This window comes from Kockovaella imperatae (assembly GCF_002102565.1).
Source record: "Kockovaella imperatae strain NRRL Y-17943 chromosome Unknown BD324scaffold_7, whole genome shotgun sequence".
Taxonomy (NCBI): Eukaryota; Fungi; Basidiomycota; class Tremellomycetes; order Tremellales; family Cuniculitremaceae; genus Kockovaella; species Kockovaella imperatae.
In genome coordinates this window covers 872,073-896,978 of record NW_019028947.1, presented here as the reverse complement: position 1 = coordinate 896,978, position 24,906 = coordinate 872,073, and the positions used below count along the sequence as shown (strand labels likewise).

Genomic DNA, 24,906 nt, shown 5'->3' with positions numbered 1-24,906 from the left:
CAATGCCATTCAAGCCAGTTCAGCTCAACGACGGCAGATATCTGCCCACTATCGGATTTGGTACCTGGAAGATCCCCAAGGAGAATTGTGCCAGTCAGGTCGATCAGGCCGTGGATGTTGGCTTCGATCACATCGATACCGCCCAAGGTGAGTCGAGATCGGGCTGACATCAGGCTGACAATTTGCAGCTTATCGAAATGAGGAAGAGGTCGGACAGGCTATCAAGGAGCAAGGACTCGCTCGCAAGGACTTTTGGCTGACCACCAAGTGGAGTGGAGTCGATGGAAAGCAACCAAAGCAATCTTGTGAAGAATCTCTGGAGAAGTTGGGCGTAGAGTACCTCGACCTCTACCTCATCCACAGCCCTCGACTCTGTCAGGGTGACATTCCCGGATCTTGGAAGCAGATGGAAGATCTATACCGTGAAGGTAAAGTCAAGTCCATTGGAGTGTCCAAGTGAGTCTAGTAGTCCATCTTTTTCGCTGACTGTTAGCTTCTCCGTCGAAGACCTGCAGACTCTCCTCGCCAGCTGCTCCATCAAGCCCGTCGTCAACCAGATCCTCCTCCATCCTTACGTCATTGGAAGGACCGAGCCATTGCTCGAGTTCCATGCTGCTCAGCACATTGTGACTGAAGCTTACTCGGCTCTCTTCCCCTTGACCAGTCAGCCCGGAGGACCCGTCGACAAGCCCCTCAACAAGATTGCCGAGAAACACGGAGTCAAGCCTGAGCAGGTCTTGATCGCTTGGGCCAGTGCCAAGAAGTGAGTCAGTCTATGGGAGACTTGCTGACAAGTCAGGGCGGTCGTCCTCACCACCTCGCGAACCAAGGAGCGCTTGGAGGGATACCTCGCCGCAGGGGACATCACCCTCAGCGAGGATGACATTGCCGAGCTGGACAAAGCTGGTAAAAAAGGTGAACAAAAGCAAGTGATGGTCAAAAAGGCTCGCACTGTGGGTCGTGTGGTCTTGGCTGGAGCTGCAGTGTATGCTGCTCTGAGACTGTTGGGCCTCTAAGTTTGATGTTGCAAACATGAGCATGCATCAGCCACTGATTAGGAATTCCGGGTCCAATGACCATATCGGACCAATTACTAATTACTCTTCGGGTTTCCCTCCTCGTGATCTGCGTGAGGCGTTCCTCTTGAGCGAGTCGCGGCGACGGTCGCTCGTCTCACCTCCATTATCTACTTATCCGTTCGCTAGCTGCCTCTGCAACATCCAAGCTCATCATGGCCCCCTACGGTGCGTGCTTGACCACGAATACTGGCTCACGCTGTAGCCGAAGGAAGTCTCTTCTGGTACTCACCAAATCAGGGCGCGCCCATCGCCTTTGCTGTCTTGTTCTTCTGTTCTGGTCTGGTCCACCTCTACGAGTGCATGTAAGTGTCAAGCACCGTTGAGGCATTGACGCCAGCCGGTTCAAGTCATTCAAGGTGACCTTTCTTCTGGTCTGGGCACCCATCCTGTTCACTACCGGCTTCACCCTCCGTGCCATCTGCGCTTGGAACTATGACAACACCTCCCTTTTCATCGCTGAGAACGTACTGCTTCTTCTCGCTCCACCTGTGTATGAGGGGGCCAACTTCATCATCCTCGGTCGAATCCTCTATTACGTGCCCTACCTGTCCCCGATACACCCAGGGCGTGTAGTGACGACCTTCCTCGGCTTTGACCTGGTTGTGGGCGCCCTCACCGGTAACGGGGCATCGAGAATAAGCAGTCGTGACTCGGCTTCCACCCGCAGAGTAGGAGAGGCCTTGCTCAAAGCCGCCCTGATCACCCAGCTGGTCTGTATGGTTTGCTTTATCGCCTTGACGGCGGTTTATCATCGTCGCGTTTCGCACGAAAGTCTCATGCGTCCCAAACTTCTCAAGCCTATTCGAGTGCTCTATGTCAGCTGTACACTCATTAGCGTCCGCACGATCTATCGCATCGTCGAATACTTTGCTTCAACCCGTTCGATCCACCTGCTCTATTCAGGTCAAGTCAACGAGCAGTCCCAGCTCTCCGCCATGTTCACCAACGAGTGGTTTTTCTGGGTGTTTGAAGCTTCGGTTATGCTCATCAACTCGGTCATACTTAACGCATTCCATCCCATGCGATATCTCCCGGAGAGCAACAAGATCTACCTTGACCGGGATGGAGCAACAGAGGTTGAGGGACCCGGCATTCAGGACAAACGACACTTTCTGTTGACCATCATCGACCCGTTCGACATCGCAGGTTTGATTGCAGGGCGGGACAAGGAGGCTCAGTTTTGGGAGAATCATGAGCGAGGTTAGCCCACAGCAGCGAGAGAGGCCTCAGGGAAGTGAGGGATCGGTATGAGTGCTTGCATTGTGTATGTAATTGCCTTATGATGATGCATGGCTACGCGTCTGATGGCAGCTTGGGGTCGGGAAAGTCTGTCGTCATGTGCTCATCCTGTCTTGTCAGCCTCGCCTTTAAGGGCACCCACCCATTGCCTGAAGTGAACCTTCTGGCCGACCCGATCAATCTCCTCAATCTCTTCCTTGGTTAGATCCCTGACTTTTTCCGTCGCGGCCATGTTGCGAATCCTCTCCTCGTTGCCCGAGCTCGTGACACACACGAACCCTTTGCAGACCGTCCAGAGAATGAGAACACCAGCAGCGTCAATCTCCACGCCGCTCTCCTTGCTGAGCTTTTCGGCAAGCTTGGTGAGGATTGGCTTCAGAGGCCCTCCTGTAGGATGCGAGTGGACAGGTGTCAACGCGGCGTAGGACTGGGTCACAATTCCGTGTTTGGTCTGGATGTCCAAGACGGGTTGAATATGGGCCAAGACATATGGATGGCACTCGATTTCTGAGAATGTCAGAGAGAGTCGGTAGGATCGACTCACGATTGACCACTGGCTTGATCTTGGCCACCTTGACAATCTCCTCAATGTCTACGGGTCTGAAGTTGGAAAGACCGATGGAGCACCCCTTGAGGGTACCGTCCTCGACCAGAGCTTCAAGATGGCCCCAGAACTCGCCTAACGACATGCCGGCTTTGGTCGGAATGAATGGGTTGTGAATAAGCACCAAGTTTGGGACGAAGCCGAGGCGGTCCAGAGAACCTTGGACAGAGGCCCGAATGTCATCGGCAGAAATGGGGTTTTCTGGACGTGAGTGGGGGAAAGATTGTTGGGTAACTCACTGTTGAAACTGAAAACTGCAGGTCAGCGGCAGCCAATCTAGCACGGGCTCACTCTTCGTGGTGACATAGATATCATCACGCTTGTGTCCAGCCTTTTCAATTGCCTGAATGACCTCTCGCTCAGTGCCATAGATCTGTGCACTGTCAATGTGGACTATCCCAGCCTTCACGGCAGCCGCGCCGGCGTTTATGGCTTTCGCAGAGCCTCCCATGTTGCTAAGGCTGTCAGCACGAGCCGGTAGCCTTCAACATACCCCCAGCCCAGGGCAGGGATCGAAGTCCCATCGTTGAGCTTGATAGTTCGCACCATGTTGGATGGTCAATGTCAAGAGTAGGACGAGTGGGGCTCTTGGCTTTTCTTTTCGTCTTCAGGTGGAGGTGGAGGTCGGATACCCCTTAGGCGAGAAATATTCGTCATCTCGATGCATTCGTCTACGATAACCCTTTTCACTTCATCAACTGCTTGGCCTTCAACAAGATATCTCCCGGAGCCAGCCCTTGGTACGGAATTTGCTCGCTGCGATGTCAGTATACAGACCACCTAGACGCTCACCCTAATCCGCCACAACCCTCCTTGTTTGTACCCATGTAGCCGTATCGCGGGTGCAGGTCTCGCTCAAGGAGCCAAGTACCGTACTGCTCATCAGCCAAGTCCTCTAGCCTAACCCACTTTGCTTCCCAGTCCGGTTCGTTGGTTCAAGCTCTCAACGACAAGGACGAATGGCGATGATCCAATTTCTTTGATGATCTGCTCATCGACAACGTTGAGAGTGCTCTTGTTGATCAGTCCTACATCAACACCTTCCTTCTTTAGCCGCTCAACGGCGTCCAAGGATCGGTAGAGCATGTCTCCATACGAGACAATGTAACCTGCGGTACCCTTCCGGATCACCTCGTCCTTTCCGGGAACAAACTTGTAGTCGCCAGAGAAGAATTTGGATCCGTCTTCTTTGAGAATCCAAGGCACCTTGGCTCGGGTAGAAAAGACGAATCGGATGCCCTTGTCATAGAAGACTTTGTCAATGATGCTAAATGTCAGCAGTATACACGCGTCTGACATACGCGTCCATTTGGTCCTGCTGGTCAGCTCGCGTCGCGTCGCGCCTCGCTCAACTCACTGCATCAGCTGGGAAGTACAACTTGGTCTCGTAGCTATCCTCCAGTCCATTGTCCAGGAAGAATTGATTGATACCAAAGTGACTGGCGTCAGTGACGTAAGCTCGGGCTGTCTTACCAAGTATTGTCGGCCATTTCGTCCACACCCGAGTGCGAAAAGTGGGTGAGCACGTTCGCAAAGTTGAGACGGGCCATGGTGAGTTCGGAGATGATCATTTCGGAGAAGGCGGAAAAGGTACTGAAGACGCCCTGACGGTAATCATTGTACGCTCCGAAACCGGCCGCAGCTGAAAAGTTGCCTCTCTCCATAATTCCACTCGAGACAAATACCCTGAAGTCAGCCGAGAGCCGGGATCAATTTCCTCACTCAGGATGCTTCTTGTGAATGACGCTCAGCCCAGTCGATCCCTCGAGATCCGAGTCAATGACGCAAACCCGCTTGGCATTCTCATCCTTGCCAGACTTGTCGAGCACAGTGCTGACCGCCTCGCCGAATTGGACTCGGACGGCGCCGCGTTCCTTAGTACTGCCAAGCAGGATGTCCGAGCTCTCGGTGGGCTTGATGGCGCGAAGAATGGCTGCGCATTTCTTGTGGCCCTTACTGTCGAGATACTTGATCGCGGGTTCCCTGAGCGATGAGCAACGTCGGTCATGCGCGACTCACACTTTGATCACATCGTGGGCGTGAGGACTGCCCTCGAGGTCGGGGATGCCGACGGCCATCTTTCGCTTGGCTACGACGGCGAATGGTCCATGTGTGGTCACGGCTTCGACCATGGCGGGATACAGAGCGTCAAGATCCTCTCCGTCCACCTCTAGGACCTTCATCCCGTGTCCCTCCAAAGTGGTTTTGACACTGTACCCTTTGAGGTAGTCGGAGGGATGTCCACTATACGTCAATATTGGTGGACGTTAGTTCACTCACGCAATGGTCACATTGTTATCGTCGATAAAGAGCTTGACGTTGAGATTCTTGGCGACGGCGAGACGGGCAGCCTCGGAATCATCTCCTTCCTGTTCTGAACCATCCGAGCCGAGACAGAAAACGACCTTGTCAGGGTTTCCCATAGCGACACCATTGACCAAAGGCCACATGTGTCCTAATCGACCGGAGGAGAACTTGACACCGGGTGTCAAGCCGAGCTCTGGGTGACCGGGAAGCTTTGAGTTGGCAGCTCGGTAATGCAGCAGCTGCTCTACAGGAATCGCCCCATCGAGGGCGGACAGAAGGTATTGAGTAGCAACACGGTGACCAGCTTCGTCGAAAAAGGTGTCGTAGAACTTGGATCCATCTTTATCTCCAGCAAGGAATGAGAGCAGAATGGCTACTTCTGGGACAGTGTCATAAGGTCCACTGATTGTCAGTGCGAGTTCCGGCTTCGGTCTCACCCAGAGTGTCCAGCAGCGCCTCGCGCAGCGCCGGTGGCAGTGAAGAAGATGATGGTGTCTCGTAAGAGCTGGATGTTGGCTTGCTGATGGTCAGCGCCGTTCACATAGAGGAAGCTCACCAGGTGAGCCTTCTGTTCCGCAGACAGCTTCTTATCCTTGGACGGGTCCAGGGCAAGAGGCTTATACGCCTTCAAGTCGATGGGGAACTTTTCAAAATCGTAGTCTTGAACTTTCTGAGACGAGTCAGGTGGGGATGGCCAAGTCTGCTCACGTTGTAGGACATGGTGAATGTGAGTATATGTCAGAACAGGTATGATGATGATGACGGAGGGGTGGATAGGGTATCGAGGGTAAATTATTCGACCCTCCCCCCAAGATCAAGAACTCGGTGGCACCTCGTCTTTGTGGCACCTCATTGACCTTTAACATTTCCGATACTCTTCGTCTTCAACGATACATTCTGTGCTACAATGTACGAGTGGACTGCACACGAGGCTTCCCACGGGTCTGTTCACCGCTTGAAGAGGTCCTGAGGGTATTGAATATCAAGGTTGAGCCTTGTGTTGTGCGGCAAACTCTTCGTCTCCCGTGGCAATGAATTCGGCCCCTTGTCTTCGTTGTTCTTGAGAATACATTTCTTGCGCTTCTCTTTCCAGGTATGCGGCATTGTCCAGTTTAGCCTGGTCGGTATTAACCTGCCACAAGACGGTAACGCCGATTGTACCGAGAGCGAATAAAAACCAGAATGCCGCGTTTGTGTTACCGTGAGCTCTTTCTATGATTGCGGATGTGATAAATGGACCCCTACGTCAAGTCAGCGACCACGGGACGATGCGAGAGGATGCACTGACAGAAACCCGCTGGTCTTCCCCCAGATATTGAACATCGCAAAGAACAGCATGAGCTTGGGAGCGGGCACGACTTCGGAAATCATGCTGACAGAATAAGCTCCCCAACATCCTGTCATGAAATTCCAGGAGCTAGCAATCCAAAATTCCCATGAGTGATGGAAGCCAAAGGCATGCGTAAACATGCCGATTCCACCGTATAGACATGGGAGGACGGTCATGATTGCACCATAGCGCAGAGCCGTTTGAATAGAAAATCGATATCTCTTCTGCAAAAGATACATCATGACGGTTCCCGAGCCGCCACCCAGATCCGCCACCATGGAGAGGGCATTGAGCTTGAGCGGCGAGTAGTCGATGACTTCGTTTTGCAGGATACCAACAATGGTGTACCATGTTCCCCAGGATTCCTGAAGACAGCACCAGGCGACGAGGTAGAGCATGCAGTGTTTGAGATGACGAGCGTGCTTCGTGGCGGACCAGACTTGTCTCGGTCCGGCGGTCCAAAACGAAACCCCTTCTGGCAGAGCTTGTCCAGGGCGGTGCTACAAAGTCAGTTTGATCTCTACTGTACACATACCTTTTGGAGGATCAAGAACGGAAGAGTACAGAGGACTGTAATGGCACCAAAGTATGCCAGCAGGATGTTGTACGAGTGAATCAGAGTGGCATCGGACCCGTAGCCGAGAGCGTAAGAGATACCGATTGAGATAGCGTACGTGACCACGACAAGCGCGGACCCGGTGATGTTGCTCATGTTGTAGAGCTGTGCTCGCTCGTATTGGTCCAGTCTCTCGTGCTCCTCGGGGGACTTCAAACCTTGTCTAACCTCATTCTCTGACTGGATGATCTTGGGTAAATCGCGGACGAGAGCGGGGCTGAGACTCAGCCTCTAAAATATTAGGCGGACTCACAATGTGGCCTGATAAAAGGCAACGGAGATGTTTGCGGCCAAACTACCGACGATGTAGATGCCGTTGGCAATCTGCCACTGACTCGGCTTGTGAATCCCGACGAGAGAGAATTGCATGATCCACAAAATGACTTGGGCGACCGTCAGAATGTATCCTCGCCATCGACCATAATCGGCAAATGGACCAATCTGCAGTCAGCCGTAATTCGACGTGTCACTCACGAAGAGGAGGATGAAAGCTTGCACTGCAAATAATATTCCGCTAATATCGAGCAAAAGAGCATTCAACGTTAGGACCTGTCCACCCCAGTGGACTATGCCAGATGGGTTTGCCTGAGACAGCAGAGCCTGACGCAAGGCTCCTCCATTTCCGCCGATGGGTGCACCATTGTTGGCGAAGTCTGCGTTTTAGGCACGGCGAGAATGATGGCTCGCTCACAATATAGACAGAACGTAATATACTCCCATCGGCTCGTAGGAATTCGCTTTCCCGTCTTGGGGATTACTTGGATCTGCTCGATGACGGCCAAACCGGCGCTGCGAGATCCGTCGACAATAATGTCGTTCTTGTCTACACTCAGGGCGTTGACATCGTGCTCAAGGTGTTTCTCATCGATTTTCGATTCGCCAGTGGCTTCGAGGACAGGAGCCGCGGCAGCGGGCTCTGCATATGGTTGACCGGACATGGCGGTGTACGCTACAGGATGCCGGGGCACTCTGGGGTCATCAACCCTTTATAAACCATGCATATTGCGGTACCCCACTGATGCGGAAATTGAGAACGGAACGATGGAGTCAGGTCTCTGCACCAGGCTAATTTGAGGATACCCGCTTCCCCAACACCGCTTGGCTCTTTCAGCGATTGTCCTCATTTCCCCCACTCTGACCTAATTTCATTTGGCAATTCCGCAGGCTTGGCGGGGGGGGAGGGCCGCGGGGGGGTGGCGAAGGGGCCAACGGGGGAGCGCCACTTACACCGAGAATCGGTCAAATCACCGCGTCCCCCGACAGTGGACCACGTAGGGGTCCCAGGGAGTTTCCGGGCGTATGCGAATGTTGGAGAGTTGGGCAAAGAACCTGTGATCGGATCCGGCAGCATGGATCCGAGATCTGTGGCGTGGGTGTGACAAGAGTGGCGAAAAGCAACTGGATGTACAGTATCACAATGCCCGGCTGCCACAACCCAGGACGGACAACCCTCCACAACCTGAATTGAGGGCTCTCTGATCTGATCACAGAGAGGCAGTAACGATGTCCTGCGCCCGGAGTCAAATGCGACCCTTCTCAGGGTACAAAGAATGCTCCTCTATCCCGAACAAGCTTGTCAGACAACCGATCACTGGCTTGGCGCGGGTATGCAAGACGTCTAAACTTGTGCTTCTTCGTGGTTGTGGACAATGCATCGGGGAAACCGGGCCGACTTCGTGATAAGGATCTTCAGGATGATGGGCTCCCAGTGTTATGTCTGCGCCAGAATAATGCTATTTCCGAAGCTCACCGCCAGATTCATCACATTCATCAAACCTTCCATATTGTCTGAAAAACGCGACCCTAGAGCTGCGTCAAGCATCTGTCTTCCACCCTCGTGCATATGCCGTCGTGATAAACCTACAATATTTTCCACCAAGTTAATAAGCGTGTGATGATAATAATGTGTTCAGAATTACAAGGCCAGGGTGAGAGCCACGTGGTATCCACGTGAGTTCAGTCTACTTACCTTCGACCTTGTCTCTGAATGCACAGATGGGAAATCAGGCGCAATGAGTTCTATTGGTCCTAGACGCACACTACCATGCGTGCCCTCCTCGCCCTTCACGCCCTTACGGGCGTGATGCTGACCACTCGCGCATCTGCTGCTTCCTCCTCCTCTTATCCTCTCTACCACCGCTTCATCCCTTCTTCTGCGGCCTCTGTCCCTGAATTTGAGCCCTACGGCGATATCACTCTAGACTTTGATCAACAGCCAGTAGGACGGTTCGAGCCGTTTGGCTCCAGAGCGCCACTGACCGACGATGGAGCGGGAACGTACCAGCTGGGATTGAAAGTGGGAGAAGACATGTTGATGACTTCGACTAAGTCGGTGAGACAGCTGCAGCTTGTCTGGCATCAATGACACTTTTGCTCATCCTTCACTCTCAGTGCTACACGTCCGCTCCGCAGGTCTACACTTTTTCCCTGAGCCTTCCAGATCCTGAATCACCACCTCAATCACTCAATCTCAAATTGGCCAACATCCCAGCTTCTGGAGAATGCCCGAAGGGCTGGTACGCTGCAGGAGACCGCTTGACTCTGCCAGGAGGCATCGCAACAGGCGTCGAGATCAATTTGCCGACCAAGGTTCAGGGGTGAGAGATCTCAACTACATGTACAGTTCCGAGAAATCCGCTTATCTCCCGCTCATCAGACCGTCTCTCTCTCCACCACCGTCACTCGACAAAGCCACTGGTAAAGTCAAAGAGCCGGAACCCGAAAAGACATTCTTCCAAAAGTATTGGCTGGCAATCGTTGGAATAGGTTTCTTTGCTTTCTCATTGCTGGGTCCAGCTCCACCCGAGGGCAGATGATGCATGTGCGTGTGGATCATGCGTTGCGGCAACGGTCTCGGCTCCTGGTATTTGGTTCAAAGCGACCCGACGCATGCTCTATCGTTACAACTTTGCCTCTCGCCACGGTGACATGTTCCCCTTGACCCATGGTCCTGCAGGCCCAACCATTTCAGGTTTCAGATCCGCAATGGTCTTTGCACCGCAATTCCGCATCGTATTGGTGATCTCCTCCTCGAGAACTGATGAATGCTGATTCAGCGACGGCTCTCGAGGCGAGCATCGTTGCTCACTCTCGCAAACCCTCTCGACTCCTTCTTGTCCATGTGTGCCATTGGCATACAAGAACGGCCTGCCCAATCCGACGGCTTTGGCACCCAGTGCCAAGGCTTTTACAACGTCTGCTCCTGATCTGACACCTCCGTCCATCATGACTTCAATTTTGTCAAACAAGTCAGGGCGGTTCGCCCTCAGCTCATACAGGACGTCAATAGGTGCGGGGGCACTGACCGTATCAGTCGCATGGCAAAACTCGTCAACTCACTAGTCACATTGTCGACCACCGTGATTGGACTGAGAACGAGTGAGAACTGCCCGTGACTATCCACTCACAATGATGACTCCCTGGACGCCGGCCTTGACGCATTCCTCAACATCCTCCACGCACTGGACTCCCTTGACGATGATGGGGAGATTCGTGTGTTTCTACACCCTCAGCGATGAGTTCAGGCACTCTCTCACCTTGATAAAAGGGATGTCGCTCCACGTAAGATCTCGATCCTGGTAGCCACTGATGGCTTTACTGACGCCTAACGGCGCTTTCGACGAACCAGACGAGGCATTACCAGCAGGCACATCGAGCTGGGCCTGAGACGTTCAGCTGAATGCAAACATTTCAAGCTCACTTTCTTTGCCCTGTCGTCCATGGTCCGTTTAGACGGCCACGCCGCATCGACCGTGAAGATGATAGCGGACGCTCCGAGATCCGTCACCTTTTTCAATAGGGCTTCTGAAGCTTTACGATCCTTATTGAGGTAGATCTTGGTGACCATAAGCAATGATACGAGGATTCCAACCTACCTGAAACATGACCTTCTGTCCGTCTTTCCTGGCATTCATTATCTCGTCCAAACCACAACTGGCATTGATGGAGATCTGGTGTACGTTAGCTATGCGAGGCTATGTAGTGACTCACTCCCTGAATGATTCCGCACTCTCCTGCGCCTTTAGTCAAATTGACTTCGCCTAATGGATGACCCAACTTGGCCATGGCAGCGGGAGAAATGAAGATGGGAATGGTCGACTTGAGGCCCATGAACGTGGCTTCTGTGGATCCTGCTCCGACGCCTGACAAGATGCGCGGACGGAAGAAGTATCGCCTGAACGCATCGACGTTCTCCTCAGCAGCTGTTGAAAGACTCAGCGATGCCCATAGAATGCCCTTAGCCGCTCACTTATTTCACGATCCGCTGGAGAGGAATCAGTGCTGCACTTCGGACTATGACCCACCTGCACTCTTATAATACGCCCAGGCCGTCGTGCTCATGACCTTTTCTGCCCATCGCTCAAAGTCATCGATGAGAAGCATAGACTCTGCCGGTGGTAGCTTCTTCCTTGCCTCTTCTATCCGCTTCTCCTCCTCTGTCGGCTCAGTCTTCTCTGGCTTAGGCACTGTGGTCGGATCCACCGGTCCAAGGTAAGCGGACGGATCGAGTTGGTCTAACGCGTCGGGTGGGTGCAATGGTTGAAAGATCTTCCTGGCGTTCTCGTGTCAGCCAAGAAAGGTATCGCCAGTGTCACACCCACGTCGCATCTTTCCCTGCATTTTGGAGGATAACGCCTGCACCGCCTGGGTGTTGTTCGAGGAAGTCAGTGACGTTGTATATTTTGCCCTGAGGATGTCAGTGAGAATACTTTGGCAGATCTCGGAACTCACCTCTATGATGACCCAGCAATCATCACTTGACGTGTGCTTTGCGACTTCTTGAAAGCTGATGAGCTTCTGACCACCAGGTTGTTTGGTCCCTGGCAGATGATCGACCCGTGACGACAATCCCTTGTCTTTGTCTTCCAGAAGTACAGTGCGGGAGGTGTATGCGATGGTCTAAGAATGTCAACAGAGCAGCTGTTGAAGATGCTCACAAGCAATGCAGCAGCTCCGACCGCTACCGTAGCTGCAGCATTGACGCTGAAAGAGGATGACGAGTTGGTCAATGGCCGACTTGGAATTGTTCGGCGAGGGACCTGACGAGCGGTGAGTCTAGTGAGCTTGAAAGCAGTTGAGCGGAGTGACATGACAAGCGGTGGGTTGTGACGACTCCGAGGACCTGTTCTGCGAGCAGGACGCTGTGGTATGTAGAGCTGCAACAACTTTTGAGGCAGAGATGCATGTATGCGGAGACTCCGGTCCGGTCCGTCCGCTTCGAACAGAATAATGCCACGTCAGAACTGGCATGATCACCGTATCAGCGGACCTCTAAATGTGGCACTCTAGCGGTGATCGATCGGAGAATGCACCATACCATTCCACTGGAACCCCGAGTGATCAAAACGATTTTTGTGGTCTAACCCATTACAAAGTATGCGAGCGACTGAATGTATGCTCTTACACATATCTCAGAGTGTGATGTAGATCCGACACATCCATGGAACGAGAGCCAGTACATGGTATACGTTGATGATTTTGGTTTATACAAACCTGGGCTGCTGCTAATCGAAATGGTGGATGACGTTATTTATATATCCCCCCTTTATAGCTATTATATGAGAGATCGGGAGCGAGGGGATCGCCGATTTATCTTTGATGAGTTATGCAGTCGTAGTGAACGTACATAGGTCGAAGGAGCTCGTCAAGAGGGTGCGTGTGAATCCTGGAGCTCCTGTCCAAATGTGTATGCATACATTGTATGTTGAGGGCTGCCATTTGACACCGATCTCTGCTCCTGCGGGTGGGTGCAATTTTAGGAGTTGAGGCAGGGAGGAGTCTGTGATCATCGTGAATTTTATTATTATTCTCTATTAATCAGTTAGTTATTATTCTTCATCTTTCCTTCTGCTGCTACTGCTGCTTGTCTTCTTGACCATCGACCATCGCTGGCATACCAATCACACTGGTCCTCGATGTGTTTAGCTACAGACACACATCATACATGATCACGCAGTGGACCCTTGCCTGAGTGGCCCAATCCCCCCCCTCTCTTACTAAACCTGCCAACACACAAATCAAAGACCCGGCTTCGATCTCTGCAGACTTTTTTGGGCCAAACGTCATGTCCACCCCGGCATCACCGACTCTGTCCATCTCTTCTACACCTTTGGCCTCATTTCAACATGCATCGGTGTCTACACCTTCGATAGGAGCAGGATCTGGATCCATGTCAACTGCGCCTCATACAGCAGGAGGACAACATCGTCGACAAAATGGTGGCATTCCTCCTCCTCCTCCAGCTTATTCGACGGTCCATTCACCGACTCGATCATCATCCTTAAATCGTCTACAACCCAGATCCACACCTCCTCCCCCGTCGAGTGCTTCCTCTTCACACACACCTGCCCTGTCATCCACGCCAGTCCCGCCTACCGATCCACCACAGACACCTCTCTCCACTTCCAGTACCGCTTCTTCCTACTCTCGCCGGGTTTGGGTACCCACACCCAATGTCCCGATGAGATTACAAGATCGACATCATGTACATCGTGTCTCGCCACTCACAGGACAAGATGAAGAGAGAAATCGATGGTTATCGGAGGACGAAGGGGCAAACAGTGGTGTGGAAGGTGGATCAAGTCGGAGAAGGCGAAGGAGGCAACGATCGATACCCGATCAATCAGCGTGTCATGACGAGCCTTCCAATACACACATTCCCCCTGGTCTCCCAGCCGCTTCTCTAGACCTTCGTCGCCCAGCCTTCGATGCTCGTGATAGGATCAAGAATCAGATCGCTGCATCATCTTCCCCATCAACCTCTCCGAAACCTGCTGCCAATCGATCGTCCCGACCCATAATCCGTCGTGCTATGTCTCACGAACCTCAAGTGTCTCGTTCGTTGACCCCAGCAACGCCGATCGGCGCAGTCGATGTCACGGTAGGAGCATTCCCTCCTCAGATTCAAGACATCGTGCCTACACCAGGTTCGCCCGTCCGTCGATTCAGTGTGGAAACGAAAATATCGCCTTCTGCAAGAGGATCGCTGCAATCAGCAGAGCTTGTGGCCTCTACATCAGGTGTGCAACAGACGACAGAATCAGACGGAGACGATCTCATGTCAGAACGCGAGAGGCGTCGTGCAGCACGACATTCGACTTTGGAGACATTGCAAAGGATATTGAGCTGGCGAGTTTTGCATTTGCCTCTTCGTACCAGATACTGATTGTCCACCCTAGCCCTTTGTGTTCGCCGTCCGATGGCCAATCGCCCACGCTCCACCATCCTGTCACGCTCCCCTGCGGACATACCATGTCGTCCTCTCATATTCACTTCCCAGCCGTGCCGCCCCTCGAGTCCATCTCCGATCTCCCGCATGAGATCTACGCCGCCCAGCAGCGTCAACATCAACAACGCCTCAATCACTGGTCAAGCGTCATGTGCCCCATACCGACCTGTAAACGATACAGTCCCATCGCGGCCGATACGATCCTCCGATCCGATGTATCTGTCAGATCGGATGATTCAAACCGTTCCCGATCATCGGGCTCTCCAGCCGAGACATTGGCGTCCGGTGTTTTGTATTATCCTCCTCCATCGGCACTACCGGCGTACACGGCTGAAATTCCGATTCGGATGGAACCCAACACCCTGCTGCTCGATATCACCGTGGACAAGATACTCAATCTCGTGAAAACCGAGCTCAAGACGCCTTTTTCCGAGGACGCGTACGATCGATCCTCGCACCGGTCACATGCAGAGTATGAAGATGATAGCGATGATAGTGAGGCTGAAGCTGGCCCATCTGGATCTGCCGCGATGCACACATCCCTATCCCGAGACATGTCAAATTTGGGTCAACCTAGCGGGACATCATCTTCTCATCGAAACAAACGCCAACGAGGAGCGCTTCGTCCAGTTGGATCACCAGACGAATGGCCGTTCCGCCGAGATCTCCAAAGCGTCATTGAATGCGATGTGTGCGCCATGATGCTGTTTGATCCGGTCACCACGCCTTGTCAACATTCATTCTGTTACAAGTGTCTCTCGCGGTCTCTGGATCACTCCAATCGGTGTCCCGTCTGTCGACAAGACTTGCCTGGATTCGCATTCTTCCAGGATCACAGCGTCAATCGGGTCCTCCTTGCTGTCATCAAGACAGTCTTCAAAGACGCATACGCCGAAAGACAACTCGCTATCGAACGCGAAGAGCGTGATGCGCTGCTCGATACGCCAATCTTTGTTTGTACGCTCGCTTTCCCAGGTATGCCGACCATTCTACACGTCTTTGAACCGAGATATCGGTTGATGATCCGACGGTGTATCGAATCGTCATCCCCTCGGTTCGGCATGGTTCTCCCATCACATGGAACCGGTCAACCGGGTACGCAGGGCGTCATGGAGTATGGTACAATGCTGGAGATTCAGAGCGTACAAATGCTGCCTGATGGTCGTAGCATGGTGGAGACAGTCGGATCGTACCGTTTCAAACTGTTGGAAAAGGGTAATTTGGATGGGTATACTGTTGGTCGAATCGAGAGGTGAGTAAAGATTATATCTAATGGACATTTGCTGACCTCGTCTTCAGGATTGATGACATTACTCCTGCAGAGGAACTGGCTCTGGAACAATCCTCTCTGGCCAGCTCCTCAGAAGATCACACTGCCCTCGGCCTCGCTACAGATGCGATTCTCGATGCCGGCGGACCCACGACTACACCCGCATTCGGTCTTGCAAGCAGTGGAGGAGCCATTCCTATGCCTCCATTGACTCAAAGCGCTATAGACGATGAGACGAGGTCGACCGAAGAATACATGACAATCTGTCGATCATTCATCGATCAACTCAGGAGTGGTTCAGCCCCTTGGCTACTTCAGCGACTGAACAACACTTACGGGACAATGCCGACGGATCCTAGCGAATTTTCCTACTGGATGGCTTTGGTGAGTAGGGCGCATCCTGGACGCCGCTGATGGTCTCCAGGTCATGCCGATTGACGAGTACGAAAAGGCAAAGCTTCTGCCGATCCGATCGCCAAGATTGAGGCTGAAGTTGATCGTTCATTGGGTCGAATCGCTTCGATCTTCTTGGTGGTGAGTCAATGTAAGCGCAAAACGAATGTCATACTGACCGTGCCTTCTTCTTTTCATTGCTTCCTTCCTGCAGGTTTTCAAGCGGGTAAGCTGAATATCGTTCGTCTCAAACCACCCCCGCTGACCCCTTGCCCAGGTGTGTCGTTGGCTGACTACCTTTTCTCTCGCGTTAGAGGTTGACCTCTATGCTTTTTCTGTGCATTCTTCACCTTTTGTGGCCATGCCTGTCCATCTCGTCGATCCTGGTCTGCCCTGCTGTTCGGCAAATCATCAAAATACTCCCCCTCGCCCAAATCACACCGACAGTGAACGTAGCTATCTCGGGACTTTAATGAGACTGTTTGGACGTTGAGACGGAATTGGGCTAGATCGGCCTCAGGCGGGGCAGAATAGCTCCGTCATCATGTAGCTTGAAACGTTTTTAGGACGGCTATGCAGCCATGTATCATTCAGTCTGCTCAGCTCAGCTCCGTTCACGTCGACAACAAGTCATATTCCGGAAAATCGGAGAGTTTGAAAAATTTCAAAAGCGTTCGTGTAACTTTTGCGCCAGTCTTCTCAACCTCTCACCTCCCCTTACCATGAGCAAACCCAAGTCCATCCTGAAGAAGCCGTCAGGATCAGCCAGCCATTCGGTGACGAAGGCTCAGGCGCCGGATCGCAGCATTCTTGCCCTGACGGACAAAGGCAAAGGAAAAGCTGGAGCGCCAAAACTCCGTCAATCCATTCCCGTCAAGCGAGCGAGGAACAATGAGGACGACGAGGACGACGAAGAGGAGGACGAGGCCTCCGATGGCATGGATGAGTCTGGAGATGAGTTCGACGAGAGTGAGGAGTTAGATACGGACGAGGAGATCAGCAGGTCAAAAAGTGACAAGGGGTCAAGGCCCATCAAAAGTAGGTATCGAGAGATCTTCAGTATTGGCTGCAGCTGATCGACTATCTCGTTGCAGAAAAGAAGGGTCCCACTTCCGCCGAGACATTCGGATCGACTCTTACGTCGCTGTTGTCCGAACCAGGCCCTTCCAAACGGAGCAGAGCCACGATTGAGGACTCCAAGCCGTCCACAAAGCAACCATCATCGATCAGTGTCAAATCGACCCCGAAAGCCAATCCTATCCTTTCGTTATCTCATATCAAGCTTCCGCCTTCTAAAGCTACTCTTTCGCTTGAACGTAGAGCCGCAAGGAAAGTCAAACAGGAGAAAGAGGAGAAAGAGGACAGAGCCAGAGTGAGGGATGTGGTGGAAGGGTGGACAGCAGCGGATGGAACAGGCGGTATGGAGTTCGAAAAGGGTTTGAGAAAGGTAGCACAAAAGGGTGGTGAGTCACGTCGAGGCTCGAGCAGAGCCAGGATCTGCGCTGTCCTTCGGATCTCGCTGACGCATGTGCTTTTCTGCCCCTCCCCCCCTTGCTGTAGTGATCAAACTGTTTAACGCCATCCTGGCCGCTTCCAAAGCTTCCGAATCAGCGCCTTTGACACTCGCAGCGAAAGCAGGTGTCAAGGAGGACAAGGGGAGAAGGAAGGAAAAGGACAATGTGTTGGGACGAGGGGGCAAGATTGGAGAAGGCAAAGGGTTGACGAGTGAGAGCTTCTTGGACATGGTCAGGAATGGATGAGCTGGTGCATGTGTGCGTGTGGGTGAGAGTCATGGTAATGGGCAGGGCAGAGCAGACCAGTGTCCATGCAGCACTTCACAACAGACAGACGTACTGTAGCTGCAGCTATCTTTTCAGACACCCGGTAGCAATTGTTGTCATACAGATAGACGCCTTGTGCCGGGATCCAGGTTTATTATACTTCGGCGCCACGGTCCTGAGACACGTTCATCTTCTACAACGACCACGACAGGTCATGCCCTACCAATGATCTTCTTGATGTCCCGTACGGCTTCTCCTCTTGCGCACAGCTCCAACATGGACTTGTATACACCTTCACGGCACAGCCGCCTCCCCTAGCATCGATCCCTTCATCGAGTTCAATGTCTCGACCAGCGTCTCCATCCACATCCTCTGTCGCGCCGGAATGCCCGAACGGTCTTCTCAACTTTGATGAGCGATGCGTCCAGGTCACGGACGCAGATGAAGAGGTTAGCATAAGTCGAGCTCCGCAAACTGACTTGGCTTAGATTCTCGAGCTGTACATGGACTTGGCATCCACATCGTCACCCGAGACTGTCAAAACACACCTTGACGATCGTGATGACAGCGATACATTTGAGCGAACTCCCGAAGGTCTGGGCTTCATGGATGCGTCAAAGTCTGTCCTTGAGCTCTCCTGGGAGCTGTTCCCACCTGGACATAGTAGCCTCTCCCCATCCATCGCTCCCAGACGTCGTAGAGGGACTGTTCGGTCCGAGGCTGTCAAGCCGATCCAAGTTCAAGTCAACCTTCAACAGGATCTGGGATTACTCAAGGCGAGTAAAGGCGATACAGGGAGTGTACTTTGGCGAAGCTCGTACGTATCAAGCTGCTGTATCTGCACCGATGCTTGTTCACTGACGTACTCGCAAGGTATTACCTTGCCCACAATATCCTGCGTCAGCATCATTTTGCCCCGAGTTCATCCTCCTTGCCCCTGATCAACGCTGCGACCCTGGCGAAGACTCGTATTCTGGAGCTTGGATCTGGGACTGGGCTCTTGGCGATTGTTCTGCAGAATCTCTGCGGTCAATTCACAGCGAGTGATAGATGGGAGAACCTCAAGCTTATCAAGCGTAACCTGGAGCTGAACAAGGTCAAAGCGAGGGATTTGGACGAAGGAGGTCAGCGAAGTCCCACGAGCCTCAAATCGACAAGGAAGCCGTCACTCGCGCGGCATACAAGTCACGATCGACACAAGTTCCAAGATGATTCGAATGGCGGGTCACAAGCGAAACACGATCAGATCCTATTGGAGGAGATTGATTGGCTTGCTATCTCGCAGGAGAGAAAGTCGGACCAGAAGTCCTCGTCTCAAGCTCAGGCTCGACCTATGCCTGCTTACGACTTGATCCTATGCGTCGACTGCATATTCAATGAACATCTTGCTCAGCCTCTGGTGGACACCCTGGTCAAGTACTGTCCGAAAGGAGGTCAGACGATAGTATGGGTCATTGTCGAGCTCAGGAGCTCTGACGTGGTATGTCCCCTTTAGCCTATTGAGCAGCAGAAGGTGCTTACAGCCTCGACCAGCTGTCAAAGTTTCTAGAGACCTGGTTTAATGACCCCTCGGGACCTTGGACTATTGTCCGCTTGTCTCACGCCTCAATGGGCGACTGGAATGGGAGACGACCCCGATGGGTCGGATGGGTCGGATGGCGGTAGCTGGTTCAATGACAGACTACCAACCGATATCGGACTGCATGACTCGTGACACATCTATGGGTGGCGGGTCACCTATGGGTACCCAACAGATCAGTCTTGGCGCCGCCGCCAATTTCCCGTCATCCACCTGGGCTCTGCATGGCCTCCCTTTCGCCAATTGGGTGTCATCCATCTCGGCTTTGCATCACCGGATGTCGTTTCAGCAGTTTGACCTCTGCTTCGCCAAGTGAGATCAGAGCTTGGTGTACCTATCCCGCCGGAAATTGGCTCGCTGGGCTTGGCATCCGATGCCCCTTCCTTAGTTCCCTTCGAAGCCAACTTCGAGACCAATCTGAGCTTACACCTACCGGTGCCGCGAGTCTCCACGACCGTATTCTTGGATTGCTCTTCTGTCACCGTAAAGACCTTCCTGATGGCTTCAGCGTATGCTCTTGAGTTCTCGTTCTCAGTTACTATCGTTGTATCGGCTTGGCTTCCTTCATCTTGATCACCATCTGCGCCGTGGCCATCCTCCTCGTCTTGGTCTTGGTCGTCCGCATGTTCGCCTTGACCAACCCTATCTCCATGCGCGTCATCGTTGGGAGTTCTGGTCGTTTCGGTCTGAGTTGGGACCACAATCACCCTCTTCACAGCGACTGCGCACGATGTGTCGCCGCTCGCACCCTCCTTCTGACTCTCCGTCGAAGATTCAGTCAGTTCGCCAGCCCGCTGCCCTTTTCCTCGGTCATCTTCCTCGCACTTTGAGGAAGGCCTTTCGGACCGGAAATCTGTCCCTTCAGCGAGAGAGTCCTGTCCTGCACTCTGGGTCTCCGACGTCGGGACAACCGTTTTCACTGGACTACTGGCAGCCCTACGAGCGATATACGCCCGTCGCTGATCTTCCAAGCCAGATGGCACCGAGGCTTGCTCGAAGGTGCTCTGAAGCGTCCCGGTATCACCGTGACTAGAGCTCACAGTGTTCGCTGCAACTCGGCGCTTGACAATGTCTACCTTGCCTTCCGCCCAGGATTCGACGGCGTCATTCGAGGTCAGGGCTTTGCCCAACTCGCTGGCACCTTCTGGAGCTGAAAAGGTGTTGAGCGTCGAATCTCCTGGATCGGCCTCGCCTTGACTATCTGTATCTTCCTATGTTGTCCAGAGAGGCAAGTAAGGAACGGGTGTTTTATCGGACAGTGAGGTCCGCACTCACCACTTTATCGACGATCTCACTCGCCGTTTCGACCACCGCTTCGATCTCAGCTTGTGGATCTTCGTCATGAAAATGACTTGAGTTATTGGCGAATAGGAGGCCCTTGGTGCTTTGCATGGTGATATGTTTCTCGGTACGGAAATGCAGAAAGACAAAGCGTCTAGTTTGCGACGTTGTTGCGGAGGAGCACTCTCATCGCTCCTTATAGCTTGTCAGCCGCTCTCGGCCTGGTTCCTTCTTTGGCCTTCGAATTCTTCCTGGGAGAAAGGATCAACGGTCCTTCTCCGTCTTCTTCGCTATTTGGCGCCTTCTGGCATCTCATGTCTCCTGTAGTTAGCCATAAGAATATTAAGCACAGTCTCGGTCAGGCAGGAACATGCTATGGGGTTGGTCCTGGTGAAACGAACCCTTTCCTCATATACTAATGGATTAACATGGCACGAGCACTTCAAAGCTGTCGCCGCCCGCTGCCGTTCTATCTATATAAGGTACGTGTCACCTGCAGCACTCTTTCCCCCTGAGCGATGCCAAACGCTATAATTTCATGCATTCCGCCTCTATGAGATAAGAACTTGGACTGGGCATATACTGTGCGCTGGTAGGCGAATAGATCACCTGCGCCAAGATCCAGCATTCGGGCCAGAACTTTGAAAAGGGTCTTCGCCCCTTCTGCGGGTAGTCTCAATACTGTTCGATCCTGCAGAAGCCATGTCCGTTCCCAGAGGCTTCGCACTTCGCCTCCATTCGGGTACCGTTGACTCCTCCTTGGAGACGTTGGGTCGAGCATCGCCATGCTGATCCCCGGCGGCTGTTCGCCTCCATGCCTTAGTCAATTTGGGATGTGCTTGAACCGGCGAAAAAGTTTCCTTTAGAGGTCTTGTTATCAACGTCAGCAAGGTCAGAGCTAGCCTCTATGCTCCCGCGCGAACTCTGGGTGATAGCGTTTGATCCCTCGGTGCTATTCCCCTTAAATCTATGTGGTGGGACGTATTTGGCAAAGTTTTGCTCTTCGCTGTTCTTCGCCTCCTGTATATCGACCTGACTCTCTGGGATCGTCGTCAATAGGGACTGTGACTGGCTGCGGCTAGCATTGGATCGCTGATCTGACATCTTTCACTAACTTCCTAGAAACTCACTGTCAGTCTGGTGATATTGCCGAAACCTGGAAGGATGGGAGTAGTGGGGGCAATGTCAACAACGATAATCGACCCGTCTAGCTATCTTGACAAGGTGAACACCCGCGCCGCTCACCGCCCCTCCTTTGACACCTTCTCAATCTCTCCGTGAGGATAGCTCTGACGCCATCTCATTCCACCCTTGCTCACACCCTTTGTGACAGTTCCAACAAGGGTTGTGGACATCCTCCTCGAATCCCTCCTTGCGGTGCTGCTTGGGGTTTCCAGAGTCTTCGAGACCCCATGAGAGCTTTGTACGAGGACAAGAAAGCTGCTTTGCGTCCATCCGCGATTGTATCACGTCGGCTCGCCGAGCCGACAACGAGGTCATAGTCATTCATGTCCTCCATGCCCAGCAAGGCCTCGCTGTAACGCACTTTCTACTGTATAGTGGCACCGACAAAAAGTGCCTCGTTCGTCGCGGAAAACGTTTCGCTGTGTGTCTTTCTTCCCCTGTGCATGCTTAGTCCATTTGAGGGTCACCACGCCATCGTTGAGTCGCTTACTGGGAGTTCTGACAGCTTATCACCCGCCTTGGGAGACTCATAAGCCTCGTATAGCAATGCATTCAAGCGTATGAGACAGACTATCGGACTGGAAGCTCACGTTTCATCCTCTGAAAATTGACAATCTGCTATGCATCTGTTTTGTGGAACCCATCAGCCCCGATGCCCTGAGCCCTGAAACCGAGGGATCAGGTTCTTCTCGTTGGTGGATCAGATGTGCCTGTTGTCTGCTGAGACTGTCTGGCCATACTGAGGGCAAGCGAGATCGCCGGGAGCATGGACGAAGGTGTGAAGCTTGGGAATGAACCCGCCAAATTTCCTGTAGCCGTGGACACCGTCGAAGCCTTTCCACTGGTCTGATGAGATGAAGCAATGCTTTGCGTGAGTATATCACACTGTCCCGTATGCCCGTTGCAACCTGAGCAATGCGAGCATCGAATCTCCGACATGTCTGTGAAGTTTTGCAACTATAACAAACTAGTGATTGATGAGATGAAGTTTCTGTGTGGGGATTGGAGAAGCAGCGAGGTATGGATTGCAGTCTTTATAGACAGAGGCGATGAATCACGTCTTCATCACTCCGCTCTCAAGAACGGAGTCCCACGCTGTATCCTTTGTCAGGCGGTGAATGGCTATCCGGCATCGTATGACTCCTTCACACTCAGGTGAGACGAAACACATAGACTGGGGGTCACTCCTCCGTTCGGCCCAATGGTCCCACTCTGTTGTGTCGGTCTCCTTTAATGGCTAGTCATCGCCGTGAGATCTCTGACCGAAGAACCGACGGCGTCGTTGGGCCCCCGTTCTGACATGCCGCGCTGCCAGACTCTTGCCTCGCCTCGTTCGGGAATCGAATTCCGTTCGGGCCGGCTTCGACCGGATCGCCCGACGAAATGCCCAACGAGACTTAGGATCATCGGTATGCAACAGGGATCTGCTGCTCAATCGCATTGACCGCTTCGTCGAAGGAGTTTAGGGTGACTGAATTTCAGAATCTGTCTATTCAAGCATTTTCATAATGCCCGCCACCCTGCCACCATTCTCCGACCTACCGATACAGCGCCCAGGACCGCCTTTGAACGCTTGGGGTCTCTACGGTCAAGATGACGAGTTGGGTCGATTGAACCTCATCACTCCTGAAGCGAGATTAAAGGGTGCAAAAGCTGTCAAACATGGTATTGCCATCAACTTGAAGTGAGTATAGCGAGCTTTGTTCTCGTGTGCACCTGGCTCTGCCGTTCTGCTGCTGCTGCTGCTGCTGTTGTCGTTCCTCGAGGTATCACCCGCTGACATCAGACAGCATGCCTCTGGACTTCCCAAAACTTCACGCTGAGCGAGGTGCGCTGGAACATACCATGTGAGTGAAAAGGTGTATGGACGAGTTTGGGACAAGTCTGGCTGATTCGAGTCCTTTTCCAGAAATCACCGTAAACATGCAAACGATGATATCTTGACGTTCAATACCCAAGGATCTTCTCAATGGGATGGGTTCAGACATTATCCCTACCAACATTATCCTGAGAAGGGACAGTACAGGTACTATGGTGATCAGACGACAGAGGAAGCGAGGGATAAGTCAGTCCTACGAAATGGTACTCAGAGTAAGGCGCAATCGTCTTTCTCTTTCCGATTTCGGCTTGTCAATCACCATTTCCCTGACTTCGAGTACAGACTTTGTCCATCACCCAATCTCCTCTCGAGCTCACTTACTTGACATTGAACGGTATATCAACCGACACAACCTGAAGCCCCTCACCTATTTTGCCGAATCGTCAGGGATACCCGTAGAATACCTCGAGGACTGTGCAAAGGAGTCCAATGTGGATATCCAACCTGGAGATATCTTGATCGTCAGGATAGGCTACATTGACGCGTTGATGAATCTCCCGGAAACAGAGAGGAACACACTGGTCGAACGAGAGGTCAGAGCTTGGCCCGGGGTAGAACCTAGCGAGGAGATGATGAAGTGGCATTGGGAGAAAGGGATAGCAGCGGTCGTCACGGACGGGTGGGTCCCGCCGTCAGCACGCCGTCGTCTCCAGTCGTGTGACTGACGACTTTTCCCTGCAGCGTGGCCTATGAGAAGATACCGTTTCCACCTGATAAGCTCTCATTACATCAAGTGTTCTTGGCCGGTTGGGGTTTACCCATTGGCGAGTTGTTCGATCTGCGCAAACTCGGAGAAGAGTGTGCGAGATTGAATCAGTACACTTTCTTGTTCACCAGTATGCCATTATACGTCAATGGTGGGATCGCCAGTCCCCCGAACGCTCAGGCAATCTTGTAAGAGGCGTCGGTCAGATAGATGGAAGCAGTCGGTGTCATAGAAGTACATTGTTCGAAGTATAAGAAAGAGTTGATCATTCAAGATTACGAAGAAGCCTCGCAGACCGTGCTAGTAGAATAGAATCCATGTCCATCTGTGGAAGGCCCGGGACGCGAAATGATGAGATGAGGCGGGGAGGGATGAGGAGCAAGTATACTGAGGACAACAAGGGTGCTCCCCTCCACGTCGTTCCTTGCC

The 24,906-nt window shown here is 52.7% G+C and overlaps 14 protein-coding genes across 14 annotated transcripts; 9 read left to right on the top strand and 5 right to left on the bottom strand.

Moving 5' to 3' along the window:
* Positions 1 to 2: 2 nt before the first annotated feature.
* On the top strand, positions 3 to 1,016 carry BD324DRAFT_580340 (NADP-dependent oxidoreductase domain-containing protein; the record flags this gene model as incomplete). Its single annotated transcript, XM_022013435.1, has 4 exons — positions 3 to 147; positions 189 to 456; positions 494 to 763; positions 800 to 1,016. The coding sequence occupies 4 exons, from the start codon at positions 3 to 5 to the stop codon at positions 1,014 to 1,016; spliced, it is 900 nt and encodes a 299-aa protein (XP_021871028.1).
* A 215-nt stretch (positions 1,017 to 1,231) lies between these two features.
* BD324DRAFT_651430 (RTA1 like protein-domain-containing protein) lies at positions 1,232 to 2,284 on the top strand (the record flags this gene model as incomplete). The annotated part of the gene is made up of 3 exons (XM_022018335.1): positions 1,232 to 1,244; positions 1,282 to 1,381; positions 1,417 to 2,284. The coding sequence occupies 3 exons, from the start codon at positions 1,232 to 1,234 to the stop codon at positions 2,282 to 2,284; spliced, it is 981 nt and encodes a 326-aa protein (XP_021871027.1).
* Positions 2,285 to 2,308: 24 nt separating this feature from the next.
* On the bottom strand, positions 2,309 to 3,550 carry BD324DRAFT_627833 (NADP-dependent oxidoreductase domain-containing protein). The gene is made up of 6 exons (XM_022016048.1): positions 3,416 to 3,550; positions 3,214 to 3,377; positions 3,162 to 3,176; positions 2,863 to 3,123; positions 2,461 to 2,825; positions 2,309 to 2,426 (listed from the first exon to the last, which is right to left on the bottom strand). The coding sequence occupies exons 1-6, from the start codon at positions 3,469 to 3,471 to the stop codon at positions 2,373 to 2,375; spliced, it is 915 nt and encodes a 304-aa protein (XP_021871026.1). The 5' UTR covers positions 3,472 to 3,550; the 3' UTR covers positions 2,309 to 2,372.
* Positions 3,551 to 3,569: 19 nt separating this feature from the next.
* BD324DRAFT_627828 (putative transketolase) lies at positions 3,570 to 5,969 on the bottom strand. Its single transcript, XM_022016047.1, has 12 exons — positions 5,938 to 5,969; positions 5,786 to 5,899; positions 5,667 to 5,749; positions 5,203 to 5,631; positions 4,942 to 5,166; positions 4,645 to 4,905; positions 4,396 to 4,608; positions 4,280 to 4,361; positions 4,224 to 4,237; positions 3,832 to 4,189; positions 3,715 to 3,797; positions 3,570 to 3,678 (listed from the first exon to the last, which is right to left on the bottom strand). Exons 1-12 carry the CDS (start codon positions 5,947 to 5,949, stop codon positions 3,609 to 3,611), a joined length of 1,944 nt encoding a protein of 647 aa, XP_021871025.1. The 5' UTR covers positions 5,950 to 5,969; the 3' UTR covers positions 3,570 to 3,608.
* Positions 5,970 to 6,123: 154 nt separating this feature from the next.
* Positions 6,124 to 8,182, bottom strand: BD324DRAFT_627826 (putative autophagy protein). Its single transcript, XM_022016046.1, has 6 exons — positions 7,867 to 8,182; positions 7,650 to 7,828; positions 7,429 to 7,616; positions 7,095 to 7,392; positions 6,518 to 7,059; positions 6,124 to 6,470 (listed from the first exon to the last, which is right to left on the bottom strand). Exons 1-6 carry the CDS (start codon positions 8,111 to 8,113, stop codon positions 6,212 to 6,214), a joined length of 1,713 nt encoding a protein of 570 aa, XP_021871024.1. The 5' UTR covers positions 8,114 to 8,182; the 3' UTR covers positions 6,124 to 6,211.
* Positions 8,183 to 9,187: 1,005 nt separating this feature from the next.
* On the top strand, positions 9,188 to 10,007 carry BD324DRAFT_627825 (hypothetical protein). The gene is made up of 3 exons (XM_022016045.1): positions 9,188 to 9,507; positions 9,567 to 9,772; positions 9,832 to 10,007. The coding sequence occupies exons 1-3, from the start codon at positions 9,220 to 9,222 to the stop codon at positions 9,989 to 9,991; spliced, it is 654 nt and encodes a 217-aa protein (XP_021871023.1). The 5' UTR covers positions 9,188 to 9,219; the 3' UTR covers positions 9,992 to 10,007.
* A 1-nt stretch (position 10,008) lies between these two features.
* Positions 10,009 to 12,342, bottom strand: BD324DRAFT_656707 (putative cytochrome b2, mitochondrial precursor (L-lactate ferricytochrome C oxidoreductase)). The gene is made up of 13 exons (XM_022018847.1): positions 12,113 to 12,342; positions 11,907 to 12,074; positions 11,777 to 11,862; positions 11,480 to 11,727; positions 11,425 to 11,439; positions 11,166 to 11,377; positions 11,051 to 11,125; positions 10,876 to 11,010; positions 10,712 to 10,837; positions 10,583 to 10,675; positions 10,515 to 10,543; positions 10,264 to 10,475; positions 10,009 to 10,212 (listed from the first exon to the last, which is right to left on the bottom strand). Exons 1-13 carry the CDS (start codon positions 12,263 to 12,265, stop codon positions 10,076 to 10,078), a joined length of 1,689 nt encoding a protein of 562 aa, XP_021871022.1. The 5' UTR covers positions 12,266 to 12,342; the 3' UTR covers positions 10,009 to 10,075.
* A 232-nt stretch (positions 12,343 to 12,574) lies between these two features.
* Positions 12,575 to 12,821, top strand: BD324DRAFT_627822 (hypothetical protein). Its single transcript, XM_022016044.1, has one exon. The coding sequence runs from the start codon at positions 12,635 to 12,637 to the stop codon at positions 12,803 to 12,805; it is 171 nt and encodes a 56-aa protein (XP_021871021.1). The 5' UTR covers positions 12,575 to 12,634; the 3' UTR covers positions 12,806 to 12,821.
* Positions 12,822 to 13,239: 418 nt separating this feature from the next.
* On the top strand, positions 13,240 to 14,340 carry BD324DRAFT_651424 (hypothetical protein; the record flags this gene model as incomplete). The annotated part of the gene is made up of 1 exon (XM_022018334.1): positions 13,240 to 14,340. One exon carries the CDS (start codon positions 13,240 to 13,242, stop codon positions 14,338 to 14,340), a length of 1,101 nt encoding a protein of 366 aa, XP_021871020.1.
* An 86-nt stretch (positions 14,341 to 14,426) lies between these two features.
* On the top strand, positions 14,427 to 16,211 carry BD324DRAFT_651423 (PUA-like domain-containing protein; the record flags this gene model as incomplete). Its single annotated transcript, XM_022018333.1, has 3 exons — positions 14,427 to 15,655; positions 15,703 to 16,057; positions 16,098 to 16,211. The coding sequence occupies 3 exons, from the start codon at positions 14,427 to 14,429 to the stop codon at positions 16,209 to 16,211; spliced, it is 1,698 nt and encodes a 565-aa protein (XP_021871019.1).
* Positions 16,212 to 16,737: 526 nt separating this feature from the next.
* Positions 16,738 to 18,015, top strand: BD324DRAFT_627816 (Rrp15p-domain-containing protein). The gene is made up of 3 exons (XM_022016043.1): positions 16,738 to 17,104; positions 17,161 to 17,529; positions 17,627 to 18,015. Exons 1-3 carry the CDS (start codon positions 16,789 to 16,791, stop codon positions 17,824 to 17,826), a joined length of 885 nt encoding a protein of 294 aa, XP_021871018.1. The 5' UTR covers positions 16,738 to 16,788; the 3' UTR covers positions 17,827 to 18,015.
* A 12-nt stretch (positions 18,016 to 18,027) lies between these two features.
* On the top strand, positions 18,028 to 19,725 carry BD324DRAFT_479323 (hypothetical protein). Its single transcript, XM_022012899.1, has 3 exons — positions 18,028 to 18,664; positions 18,721 to 19,327; positions 19,381 to 19,725. Exons 1-3 carry the CDS (start codon positions 18,351 to 18,353, stop codon positions 19,510 to 19,512), a joined length of 1,053 nt encoding a protein of 350 aa, XP_021871017.1. The 5' UTR covers positions 18,028 to 18,350; the 3' UTR covers positions 19,513 to 19,725.
* Positions 19,726 to 19,964: 239 nt separating this feature from the next.
* Positions 19,965 to 20,818, bottom strand: BD324DRAFT_608916 (hypothetical protein; the record flags this gene model as incomplete). Its single annotated transcript, XM_022014130.1, has 4 exons — positions 19,965 to 20,112; positions 20,156 to 20,430; positions 20,467 to 20,637; positions 20,702 to 20,818. The coding sequence occupies 4 exons, from the start codon at positions 20,816 to 20,818 to the stop codon at positions 19,965 to 19,967; spliced, it is 711 nt and encodes a 236-aa protein (XP_021871016.1).
* Positions 20,819 to 23,400: 2,582 nt separating this feature from the next.
* Positions 23,401 to 24,669, top strand: BD324DRAFT_651419 (hypothetical protein; the record flags this gene model as incomplete). Its single annotated transcript, XM_022018332.1, has 5 exons — positions 23,401 to 23,576; positions 23,683 to 23,739; positions 23,802 to 23,983; positions 24,054 to 24,390; positions 24,453 to 24,669. The coding sequence occupies 5 exons, from the start codon at positions 23,401 to 23,403 to the stop codon at positions 24,667 to 24,669; spliced, it is 969 nt and encodes a 322-aa protein (XP_021871015.1).
* Positions 24,670 to 24,906: the final 237 nt, after the last annotated feature.